Below are 11,491 nucleotides of genomic sequence, written 5' to 3' on the forward strand. Positions count from 1 at the left end.
GATCTGATAGTCCCAGTGGGGGGGACTGACATTTTGATTCGGCTCAAAATCTGTGCCTTTGATGCTTCTTAGGCTCCAACACCTCACCCAGCACCAAGTGAGGAGTAAGGGCAGGAGGGGGTTGTTGCAGGGTGGGTCTACATTTGCCCACCTCCACCTAAGCCTCAATCTCACGCTGAAGTGCTCCGCAGAGATGCTGCCATCGCTGCATCGGGTTTAGCTGATGGATCTGAAAAGGGGCGTTAAAATGCCACTTAGGTATGAGTTTAATTAACAGAGCTTGCAAAGTCTCATTAGAAGGGATCTTGTGCCACCAAACCTGAAGAGCCCAGTGCTGCTGTGCCTGGGTTCCCCTCCACGTCATACCATCCCTGCTGAGCCTGTGCCTGGGAGACAAAACCAGCAAGGACGGGACAAAGAGGAGTATTTTACAGTGGGTTTGAGCATAGAAATGTCCCTGTGGTCCAGCCGGCCAGGATCATACCTTCTTGCTGCCTCCCTGCTTCTCATTCCTTCCCTGCACCATCACTCTTCTAATTTGAAAACAAGCCTCAACAACTGGAGTGCTTGGGGGGAGGGCTGAGGAGCTGGGAGCCCCCCTCCTCTGCCTCGCCCCAGCCCACAGCTCCGGGAAGCAGATGGTCCCTGCAGGGCTGGCAGCCCAGCGCCGGAGAGCTACCATGCGCCGTTGTCTGCCTCACTGCCTGTGAAAGCACCGCACTCCCACTCCCATCAATCAGACCAGACCAGGTGCCTGGAAGCATCTCTTGCCAATCGCCTTTTATTACCTTTAGAAAAAGCCAAGAAACCCAGAACAAGACAAAAACTGAGACCGTGTGAACATCATGCAATGGATTCACGTTAAAGCAGGCTGGTGGGGACAACCAAAAGCCGTCTTAGAGGAGAAGTATCACTTCACCCATGCCTGAGGGCCAGGTTGGGTGGGCTGTCACTGGTGGGGTTGGTGGCGACTGTTGTGAGTGATCAGACCAGTGCTGAAGCAGGAAATGGAAACACACTCGTGAGCCATCATCCCAGGTAACCCCAGATCTGATTCTGACCCAAATGCAGTTTCTGATGTGGTGCTGACAGTGAGAACTAGACCTCGCTCTTGTCATGGGTACATTCTGCCTGAGCAAAGTCTCTTTGGGAAGGAGCAGCACAATGAATACCATTACAAGGGGTTTTTAGTTCAATTATGTTACTTAGTGTGACTAGTACTCTGGTAGTCAATTAGAGGAGTGAATGTTATCCAGCATGAGTGAAGTTACCGCACTTTGCCCTTCAGTCTCGCTCAGTCATTTTCAAAATTCATAGCACAAACTAGAGCAATATTAGCTTCTCAAAAGAATGTGTTTTGGAGAGTTTCAGCTACCATGGAAATAACTTTGCATCTTGTCCATCATGTGGATGTGACAAAACACATGCCCTTATTTTCCTGAGGTATAGCCAACATTTGAGCTCATTACATTTAATGGAGTTGGGTCACCCATAAAGTTATTCATAAGGTATTTTCTGAGTGGTTTTCACCTTCTCTTTGAAAAAATAAATTATATCAGCATGTTCATGAGGTACAAATGGTGCTGGCATTTCAGCTGTTATTATGTTATTAACTTTTTTAACCTAATAATTTTCAATCAATAGTGAGAAGCAATTTTCACTCAATCCAGTGACCAGCGTTGGAGATTTTGCAAAGTGTTCTCATAGGGTTCACCTTGACAGACACCTAATTTCCTCCCAAATGGAAACATTACCCCCGACACTCCCATTGCAGTTACCAAGACTTTCCATTTCCCCTTCGGTTAGGATTTAATTTAGAAGGCAAAGACTTCCTAAGCTATGGAAGAGTAAAGATAGATGGTATGGGAGAAGAGCTGATGAAATGTAGTTGACTCCGGATCTGAAATATTTTATCCCTCCTCAATGTAGGTTAAATTATTCTTCACCTTTCCCACATCCATAATTGTCGCTGATCTTGGACCAACTCAAAACCCTACTACTGAGTTCAGTAGACTCAAAATTGCCACTAGAACTGGAAAAAGAAAAAAAAAAAAGAGATTTGTTAGTGTCCATATATAATATCCCAAGACTATACACAGCTATGAGATACAGCAAATTTAAAGAAAGGCAATTTTTTTCTCATCACTGAGTATTTATTATATATAACAAATACATGAAAAAGAAAAAACTATATTGTGTGATATAAATAGTTTATTTACATTACAGAAAAACATCAAGACAATGTATACTATTTCAAATATATCCATACATAATCAAATATAGCTGTAGTACATGTTCTCATTGGTGTAGATTACCACAAATGCAAGGCAACATGTGTAGATCTTGTCTTAATCTTTTGTCTATAATACTGTATTTTGTAGTCCAAGCTCTCTGCAGTTATTTTTGCCATTGTGGAAACATGCGCTCTTTAAATTAACCTTGTCGATGCTCTTGTCGTGTTGTCTGAACTGTAGTGCCCTGTGTTTTGCTTCTGTCTGTGGATTCTGTTGCTCCTGGGACATTTCCTAGAAAAGAGAGTTGTAAGAATACACAGCTCTTAACAACACATTTGCTTGAAAGGTGGCGTGGGCAGCGGGGTACGTGAGGGCGAGAGAGGCATCCTCTGGCCCTCAGCGTGTTTCCTCTTCAGTGAAATTAAATGGTATGGCAAACAGCAATGGTACCACAAAACACCCCAAAAACCCTAAAAAAAAGTGGCAAGGGAAATTTTAAGATTCCTGCTCCTTCCTGGTGAGCAGTGGTGACTCCACTGCGTTGCAACAGTCCCAACTGCAGCACGTCTCTCATCTTTAAATAACGGATTTATTTTCAGCAAGGCGCAGGTGGAAGATTTAGGACACCCTCACGCTCACCTGCTTGGCGTCCCAGGCCTGTGAAGTATTTACCAAGTGGACGTGTGGGCTGCCTTTCTGAGGAGCTGAGCGTCTGCAATCCCTATTAGTCTCCATGGAAATGCTCCATGCTCAGGTCATTAGTGAGCAGCTACTTTACTTACGGGTGCCTGCACCGCACTATGCTCCTCACACAGCTGCTTGGCTTAGCACAGAAAGCAATAACACTGGAAAAACCAAATCTTATTTTCCTTTGGATGGCTGCAAAAGTAAATTCCTTCTGCCTCAGGACCTCACGTTGTTCCTTGACAGGGGCACATTTCAACCTTCTTTTACCTGCAGCAGCGTTGGCTATGGGGATGCTACGAAGCATTTCCCGCTAATGGAAAGATAATAGCGTGTTTCTGTTTCCTCCCATGGAAAGGCACCCTTAGACAGACAGCACGGAGAAGCGTAGCCCCAGGTGGAGGCTGCAGGAAGTTCTAAGCAGCTGAAAGCCAAGGGGGTTACACCAGAAACTGCTGGGCAAGCAGAACCACAGCAGGGTGACCAACACCCTCTAAAAAACGCTCGTAGTTTTTTGTATTTGTGGTACCAGCAGGAAAATATTGAGCTACCGAAAAACAACCAGCAATAAGAACCGTCCTTTACCCAGAGTGATGTAGTTAACATTTGCACAGGGGAGGAACAAGCTATTCCTAATTTGGCCATGCATTTGTCCTCTTTCTTCAGCTGAAGCTCAGTACAAGTTTTTAGCCTGGGTGTGCCTCATTCTGCCCTCTGCGTGGGCAGCTGCACAAGACAGAACCACTTGGAGCAGCATAACAGAAAGCCCCACGATTCTCCAGACCATATTGATATGGAAAAAAAAAATCCCTTTGCATTGTGCTAACTCATTTTTCTGTTACAGGAAGGCTTTTGACAGCACCTCGTGAAACCCTATGGGTTATGCTCTGGGGAGAGCCCACCTTCAAAGTGCTTGCCTTCAGAACTGTGTCAAATAACCAACAGCAAGACAGAGTGAAATAAATTTTTACTGACCCCTTAAAATCAAAAGGACCAGGGTTTTTTTTCCCTGCTGAATGGGAGTGATGCTATAGGTCTGTGACGCCAACTGAGAGGCTAAACAAGAGCATAAGGACTTATGAAGCATTTCAAAATACTGAAATAGTTATATAAGTGTCTAACAAAATATGGGTCAGGTCGTCCTGATTCGCCTCACTTTTAAGCCACCAGGACCACCCCCCCATGAGAAGCTGTATGGCTGTGCACTATATTTTGCCTTGTTCTTTTCTTGGAAGCAGTGAAGTAGGCTGCTATCATTACTGCAGGAAAAAACAAGCTCACATCTCCAGCGCTCTCGGAGGTCACGGCAGAGCTTTCATTATGAAACTAATGCAGACTTTAGCTGGTTTGTGATTTCATGACAAACTCATTATTCACCGTGTGTTCCTAAAAAGGCGATCAAACTTTCTGAGTGAGTCAGGGAGTTGTTGTTGTTAGCAAACACAGGGCTGATTCATGGAGCTGCATGTCATGTGCACGCTGACAGGCTCCCAGCCCTGACTGTCCCCAGGCGGCTTCTCCTGCCCATTCAGCCGGAAATCACACAGCAGGACCTCGCAGCGCTCTGCGGGAGACGGCACCGACACCTTGACATGCTGAGACACAGCACTGCTAAGTCTGTGCTGGCGGCCGGCAGCCACGGGGGATGACCAGGCTACCAGGGCTTCCTCCCGAGTTCCCAAGGATGAGGAGGATTTACACCAGAAGGCACAGCCCTGCTTTGCCCCAGAGCCCAGCGAGGCGAGGAGGGTTGGGGAACCAGGCATGGGAAGCCACAGTGGGCACAGACAGACCGGTTTTGTGAGAAATGTGTCGTGCATTCCCGGAGAACGGTGGACACCGACTGCTCCTGAGGGGAACAAGAAGCTGAGCATCTCACAGGTGCTTTCACAGAACTAACACTGACAGTATCTGCCAGTCCGAGGGCAAGAGAAATTGATTCAAATGTAGAGATTACTCCAATTAAGATGACGAAAAAGCATCTTTTAACCAAAAATACCCACTTTTTAATTGCATAATACCAATTGATGGAAGGCTGGGAAGGCCCCAGGCCAAGCACTGACACCAGGACTGCTTAAATGCAATACCTTTGCCTTTACAGACAGGCTGTGTCTGAAGTGCCTCTGTGTTTCCTAAGAGGGGCGTTGGCATTTAACCAGCTTTTTAGACTTAATCATCTGCTAAAATTGAGTGACAGCTTCTCCTTGGTCCTTAACTCTTTAATCAAAAGTTCATTGTAGTGCTCTGTGTGGGGGATGCATTCATTTATGAACACAGCAGTTGTATCAATGTAAACTAGGTACTGGAGCACAGGCTGCCAGCTCTCCCTCCATTGAAGCTTTCTAGCAAGCTTGAGTTACTCCCAATGTGATTCATAGCAGGTAAAACACATTATGCATTCATTTTTAATCAAGTTATTTCTTCACATAAATAAGCTGCTGTGACTAAACATTAGGGAAGCACTAAAAATGCAAAGCTGTAAAGAAAACTGCTGAGAATCATGATGACACTAGGCCATATCTGTATTATTTACCACCCTCCTTCACTTTTATCATTGCTTCTCTTTTGCTTTACTTCTAAGCTAAAAGTCCTTGGCGTAGGGACTGTGCCTCACTGCTCCACCTCCTTCCTCTGCTCCCCTACTCCTCCACCCCAGCCGCTTTTTCCCATTCCTGGCACTAGCGATGAGTAACCAGGTGGCCAAACCTCATCAAGGAATCGAGCTGCTTAAAAACAAATAATGAGTTTGGTTGGTTGAGTTTTCAGCTGAATCCATCCCCTGAATGTGTTCGTTGTGTGGCTACAGAAATGCTAATGGTGGCACAAAGGCACTGGCAGGACCAAGTGCCCAGGAGCCAGGGGAAGGGGCAAGGGCAGACTGCCTCTGTCAGCAGCACAGCTTGTTCACTGAGATTGAAGTGTCTGTGCAACAAGGGCCCTAAAAGTGTCCAGGAATTGCTCAGAGCCTTCTAGCAATGGAAGACACCCTGTAAATTTGCACCACTGTACAGGTATGATTTTAAGAGCGACAACAGTAATGATAGTGAAAAGATTTACAGTGGTAGTCTTCTGCGGCTCAAATGCAGGGTTTGGACACAGTGCACCAAACTCATTTGATCAATTAATTAGGTGAAGCTGCACTGAAATGAGCAGCAAATAATTTGGCCACAGTGGCCTCTGAGTGAGTGAAATTTCCCTTCTTTCTCCCAGGAAACTGGTAGGGTGGTCTTAGCACTTTCAAGAGTTCAGGGTGTGGAGTTCAAACCAGTACAGTCAGGTTCTCCAAAGCAGATGACTTCAAAACCTCAATTACTTATGTATATGCTGCCACAATGCTCTCTTGTCATGTGGATTTCTCTTAGGCCACTTAAGAGTACACTTTTGCAAATGTATCTCAAATCACTATGCTGGGATGGAGGATGCTCTGCCGTAATTACATGCATTACAGAAAAGAAGTCAAAAGATCATAAATTAACTTAGTTACAAAGTGTGTGGGAAAAGGTACCGTCTATGTCTGAACACAGTGTGCTGGGTAATTTGCGTTACACTACCAGATCACTTAGAGCACACTGTCTTAATTCTTCAATACAAAGTACTCTGTGTTACTGCATCAAGGTGACAAAAATAGAGTCACTCGACAAAATGATACAGAGCATTTGTTCAATTATCAGTTACTACATCTTCTTTTTCTTACTACACACTACATTTTTGGTTGTTTGAATTACTTCTGAGTGTACCACCACAATCTACTACCTCATTTGGCATTTACCATTGACTTGATGGACTCAGCTTGGCCAAAAAAGCAGCTACCTTTCATCAGATGGTTTTGTTCTATGCCTTTAGGCCAGAGAAGGATTTATGGTGTTTTTTTTGTCCTTTCCAGGAACAAATGCTACACTTGTCTTCCAGCCAGGTAGTGCAACATATGGACTGAAATGTATTAGAGATTTTATTTTCTACAGAGGTACAATACCTGGCTCTTTTTTTTGTATTTTAAAAAGAAATTTTTTTCTAAAAGAGTGATTTATCAGTGTTGCTAGCTGAATTAATCTAACCTTGTGATTTCTGAGAGAAGCCTGAAGATGTCTTAGGTTCAGAACATACTCCAGGAGACAGCAGCACAGTTCAGTGGGGAAGTAGAGCAGCATGTGTAGGAGGGGAAGGATTATATTTACCCCTCTGGTTCTGATCTACCCTGGGGCTGTTGTTTCCATTCAACAACTGTTGCCTCCTCATTAAACAAAACAAAAAAAAAAATCATATATGGCTTGGTGCGCCACCACGTAGCGAAGACCTTAAACACATGTAGTACCTTTGAACATGTATACAAGCCTAATGAAATCATTTAATCAACAGGATTGCAAACAGGCTTAAAAGTTTGTATGCTTCGCCTGATTAGGACTAAGGGAATGGGCCCTTGAGGAAACCAGATGGAGATATGATTAGTTTTATTAAGTGTTGATCCAGCTGCTGTATTTATATTCCCCTTATTTATATGAACAATATTTGTCCAAGCATCTGAATACAAAATAAGAAATTTCATTTGCTGTAGGCACCGTTGCTACCTAAGTTTGATTAAGATGGAAGCAAAAATTCAGTCATAATAATGAAGCAGCACTGGCTGGCCGGACCAGACCATATCTTCTGTTTGTTGGCGAATTAAACGGCATTTGTTATCAGCAGTGTCACTGCACAAATCTTATCAGCGCACAAAGTAGGAAAAACAAAAGTCTTTTCTTTTTCTATTGCAAAGTACCAAAGATACTGACCTTGTAATACAGAGGACTACAACACAGATGATAGCAATCTGGATGGTTCCAATCACAGCTGCTATTAAGACATACTGAAATCGTACTGGACCTGGAACCACATATAAAACGCTGTAGTCCTTTTTTTCACAGTGTTGTCCAGTATATCCGGCATCACATCTGAAACAAAACATATTTTTTTCTGGTTATACCTGCTGCTTTCAAAGAATGCCAAAAAAAAAAAAAAAATCTGGAAAAAGCATAAGCTTATGGGGTTTTTTGCAGGATGGGCCCCCCCAGAGAAAGCACCAGTCCCTCCTCAACCTCTCAGAGGGAAGACTTCAGGTAATCAGTGTCACCAAGGTCTGCAGGAGTGAACGACACTGTGACAGTGCCAGGAGGTGCCCAGGGAACTGGGACTTTTCTAGCATCAAGTGGAACTACTTGCACGTTGCAATGAGAACCCATTTAGTTCCTTGCACAACATATTTCAGATTTCTCCCTTTCTCTGGGGAGGTTGGGGAGGTTGAAAAGCCATCTAGTCGTGGCTCCTTATGCAGATTACCCCTAAGGAGGTGATAAGCAATCATCCAAACTCCATATGAAATGTGATTAGATGTTCCTGCAAGTAGATAGATCATTTACATTCTGTCTGGTTGCTATAAAAATCCCTCTGTTGATGCTGCAACCATCCACCCCAATGCCACCTGCTGTGCTGCTCATCAGTTCCCATCCTGGAGCCTGACATCTCCCCTGTGTGATTTTGGGGGAAAAAAAAACCTGTGGTTTTCCCATTTTAGCTCTTGCCCAATTTCCCCTAAAAACCCCAAGCAAGAAGATGCAAAAATTGAGGTCAATGGTAGCAGCAACGATAAGAGACCAAGCCAGATTGCTTGGGTTCCTCTTAGAAGTGTCAGTGGCACAATAACCCCAATGAGTTGAGCCTTAAGCTCTCACTATTCTCTTCTCCTGCATTCCCACAGCTTGAGGAAAGGAGATTTTCCAGCTGAATTGAGAACCTAAAATGCAGCAGCTGCAAAGAGCAAAATGTGCCCTGCCTGTTTGTGGGAGCTGGTCTGTATTTTTGCTCTCCCAGTCCAATGTCCCAGGAAAATGGTGTTTCATGGGTAATTGTCCTTTTCTTTGCCACCAGGCCACTGGTTGGACTTCAGAAGTAACATCCCCACCTCTGCAGGGAGGTATTCGATGGAGAAACGTGTGCTTTCACTATTCCTCCTCCTCCCTGCCCTAACCTCCTCCAAAGCCAACTCACACACGAAGGAGGCACCTTCTCCCCAGCTTGCTGCCCCACGAGCATCACTCCTGCCACAGCAGGGACACATCCCTGGCAGCACTCCTCTGCTTCAGACAGAGGAGGCTACCTAGCAGCTGTCCGAGCACTTTGTGAAGTGCTTTCTAAAATATATCTAAATATAACTGAAGGTTACTGAATGTTTTTACAATCAGTTAACATTGTGCATAACTCAATACACTTTTGCCACATAAAATAGGGACTTTGTTGAATAATTTAAGTCTAATGGGTTTTGTAGCACAAGGGGCTGTGGTTACCATTATTTTCCATAGTTTAGAGTAAGTGTTTTTGCAAGTCAGTATTGTTATGTGTGTAGCCTTTCCTCCTTGGTAGGAGAAGGGTTACCTGCAAGACGGTTCCAGCATGTTAGTGGAGTGCTCGCACTTGCCATGCATGCAGAAGCCATTGTAATGCTCTGGACAAGGGATGTAGATCCCTCTTGCACTTTCTTCCAGTTTATTTGCATTCTCTGTGAACACAGGTGAAGGGAACATTTACCTGACAATGCAGGATAAGGTGAAACGATGGAAAGAACTCAACATATAAAAGAAAGGAAAATCCAAGATGTGAAAGATGCTGTTTATGGGAAGCAAGAGCAAGGGTTTGCACCTTGAAACAGGTAGGCCGATGTAGATGCAAAGCTTTGCAAGGTCTTTTGTGATCTTTTGCATATCTAATTCCTTTCAAGTTACAGCAAATGAGACACCGGAAAAAATAATTTTACTATTCAAAAACCTGATTACAGAATAGCACATGAAAAAATGCCTGATCATTTCTGTTATCTTCTGCGGGCTATCTCCTCACACCCAGGCAAGGCTAGGAGGAAGACTCTGGACATTACAATATATTTGATCATTCAATACAACATATTCAGAAAGATAATTTTATGGCTGAAGTAGAGGAGCAGGAGTCCAGAGCTGACGTTTATCATCAGTGCTGCATCCCCGTGCCCCAGAGCCTGCTGGCCTCCTCCCCATCACCCAGCACGGGTACCTTTGAACTAGTTTGACTTTCTGTGCCTACTTCTGCAGCCGTTAAACAGTCACTGAGACTGCAAGCCCTGGAAAATGCTTCCCTCCATGCAGCCAGGAAAATGGAGGCTTCATTTTGTTTTGAAACAGGTATGTGCTCAACGTTTACATCATGGGCTCAAATGCAGTGTGTTACTGCAATAAACTCATGAATTTTGTACTCCACCAAAGTGTTAATTAATCTGAGTGATTTTAGCAAATTCTTCCATTTAACCAATACTTGTGATACCTCAAATGGTAAAAATCCTTTTTCTTGTGATACTATAATCTAGGCACAATTAATTAAAAACAGAAAAAAAAATCTCATGATAGATGTCTGAAGAAATGTAGTTTGCACACAAATAAGTTGAAGCATTTGTATCTTCCAAAGGAAGTCCCTGAGTGTTATGAAACAACTGCAATTTATGTTCTGCCTCCAAGCCAGTCGCGCTGGCAGTAGGTATGCTTAGGTATTATCCCACCTTTGGGAAAAGTGTGTGCAGCAGATCCAAGATTCAGATTTTCATAATGAATTTATTTCCTATCACGGCTGTCCAAAGAGAGTTTTAAGAGTCTCTAACAACTTGCACTATTCAAACTGGTTATCTTGTCCTTATGTTAAAACAGGCGAAGACAAGCTCCCAGCAAACAAGAATGACAGGGCAACAACCTCTACACACCTGTAGAGAGCATTAACTTCTCTGCCATCGTGAGGACTTTCAGGACCTCTGCACTATGGACCATTATTCCATCTTTTTAAACGCACATGTACTGAACACAAACCTGACTGCCTCTCCTGGTTCCCTGCTTACACTGGGATATCAGTGTGCGGCTGCCATGAAGGCTGTTAATGGCAACACAGCGCAGAACTGGGCAACACGGTGCAGTGACGATTCCGGGGCTTGGGGCTGACAACTGTCTCTGGGACGGCACAGACAGGATGGGCTGACAGGAGGCCAGGAGTTTCTACTACTGGAAAGAGGTAGGAAGCAGAAGGTCCATTTGGTCAGGCACTAAATATTTTTGGCTACCTATCACCCTCTTGGTGAGGCACTGGCTATCAGCATGTGACATATATACACAGGGAGTTATCATCCCACCAGGAATTAATGTGTGTTCCTTTTTTTTTAACCTGGAAATCTTCCCAGAACAAATGTGTGTGATGTGCATCATCTATGAATGGACTTGCCCAGTGCACACACATAGATCCCAATGTGCTCAGGACTTGTTGGACTCTATACCCATGTAGTGATCACCTATGCACCATGTCCAGTGGTTTCTGAGTGTGCTAGACCTCTGCTATGGCCCACATTCAAAAATATTTTTGTCCAGGAAACTGCAGCGAGAAATATGGGATCCCAATTAACACACATTGATTTTTATTGTGGAAAATATTATGCCATTTCCTTCAAATCTTCCCTTATCAAGAGAAAGTTTGCTTCCCTTCTGAAAAACAGGAGACTGCTCTCTGCACACATGTGTATTTGCGTGTGTATCTCTGAT

At 44.1% G+C, this 11,491-nt stretch overlaps 1 protein-coding gene across 1 annotated transcript; it reads right to left on the reverse strand.

Moving 5' to 3' along the window:
• Positions 1-1,395: 1,395 nt before the first annotated feature.
• Positions 1,396-10,732, reverse strand: LOC104461869 (tomoregulin-2-like). Its single transcript, XM_010073604.1, has 5 exons — positions 10,669-10,732; positions 9,324-9,447; positions 7,688-7,846; positions 2,439-2,525; positions 1,396-2,032 (listed from the first exon to the last, which is right to left on the reverse strand). The coding sequence occupies exons 1-5, from the start codon at positions 10,730-10,732 to the stop codon at positions 1,936-1,938; spliced, it is 531 nt and encodes a 176-aa protein (XP_010071906.1). The 3' UTR covers positions 1,396-1,935.
• Positions 10,733-11,491: the final 759 nt, after the last annotated feature.

The sequence above is a fragment of the Pterocles gutturalis genome, unplaced genomic scaffold, assembly GCF_000699245.1.
Source record: "Pterocles gutturalis isolate BGI_N339 unplaced genomic scaffold, ASM69924v1 scaffold26037, whole genome shotgun sequence".
In the NCBI taxonomy this organism is placed as follows: domain Eukaryota; kingdom Metazoa; phylum Chordata; class Aves; order Pterocliformes; family Pteroclidae; genus Pterocles; species Pterocles gutturalis.

Coding starts and splice junctions, on each gene's coding strand:
- LOC104461869 (XM_010073604.1), bottom strand. CDS start 10,732: ATGGTCCATAGTGCAGAGGTCCTGAAAGTCCTCACGATGGCAGAGAAG. Junction 7,847..9,323: donor ATGCTGGAACCGTCTTGCAG/GTAACCCTTCTC, acceptor GTTTTGTTTCAG/ATGTGATGCCGGATATACTG. Junction 2,526..7,687: donor GTAGTCCTCTGTATTACAAG/GTCAGTATCTTT, acceptor TCTCTTTTCTAG/GAAATGTCCCAGGAGCAACA.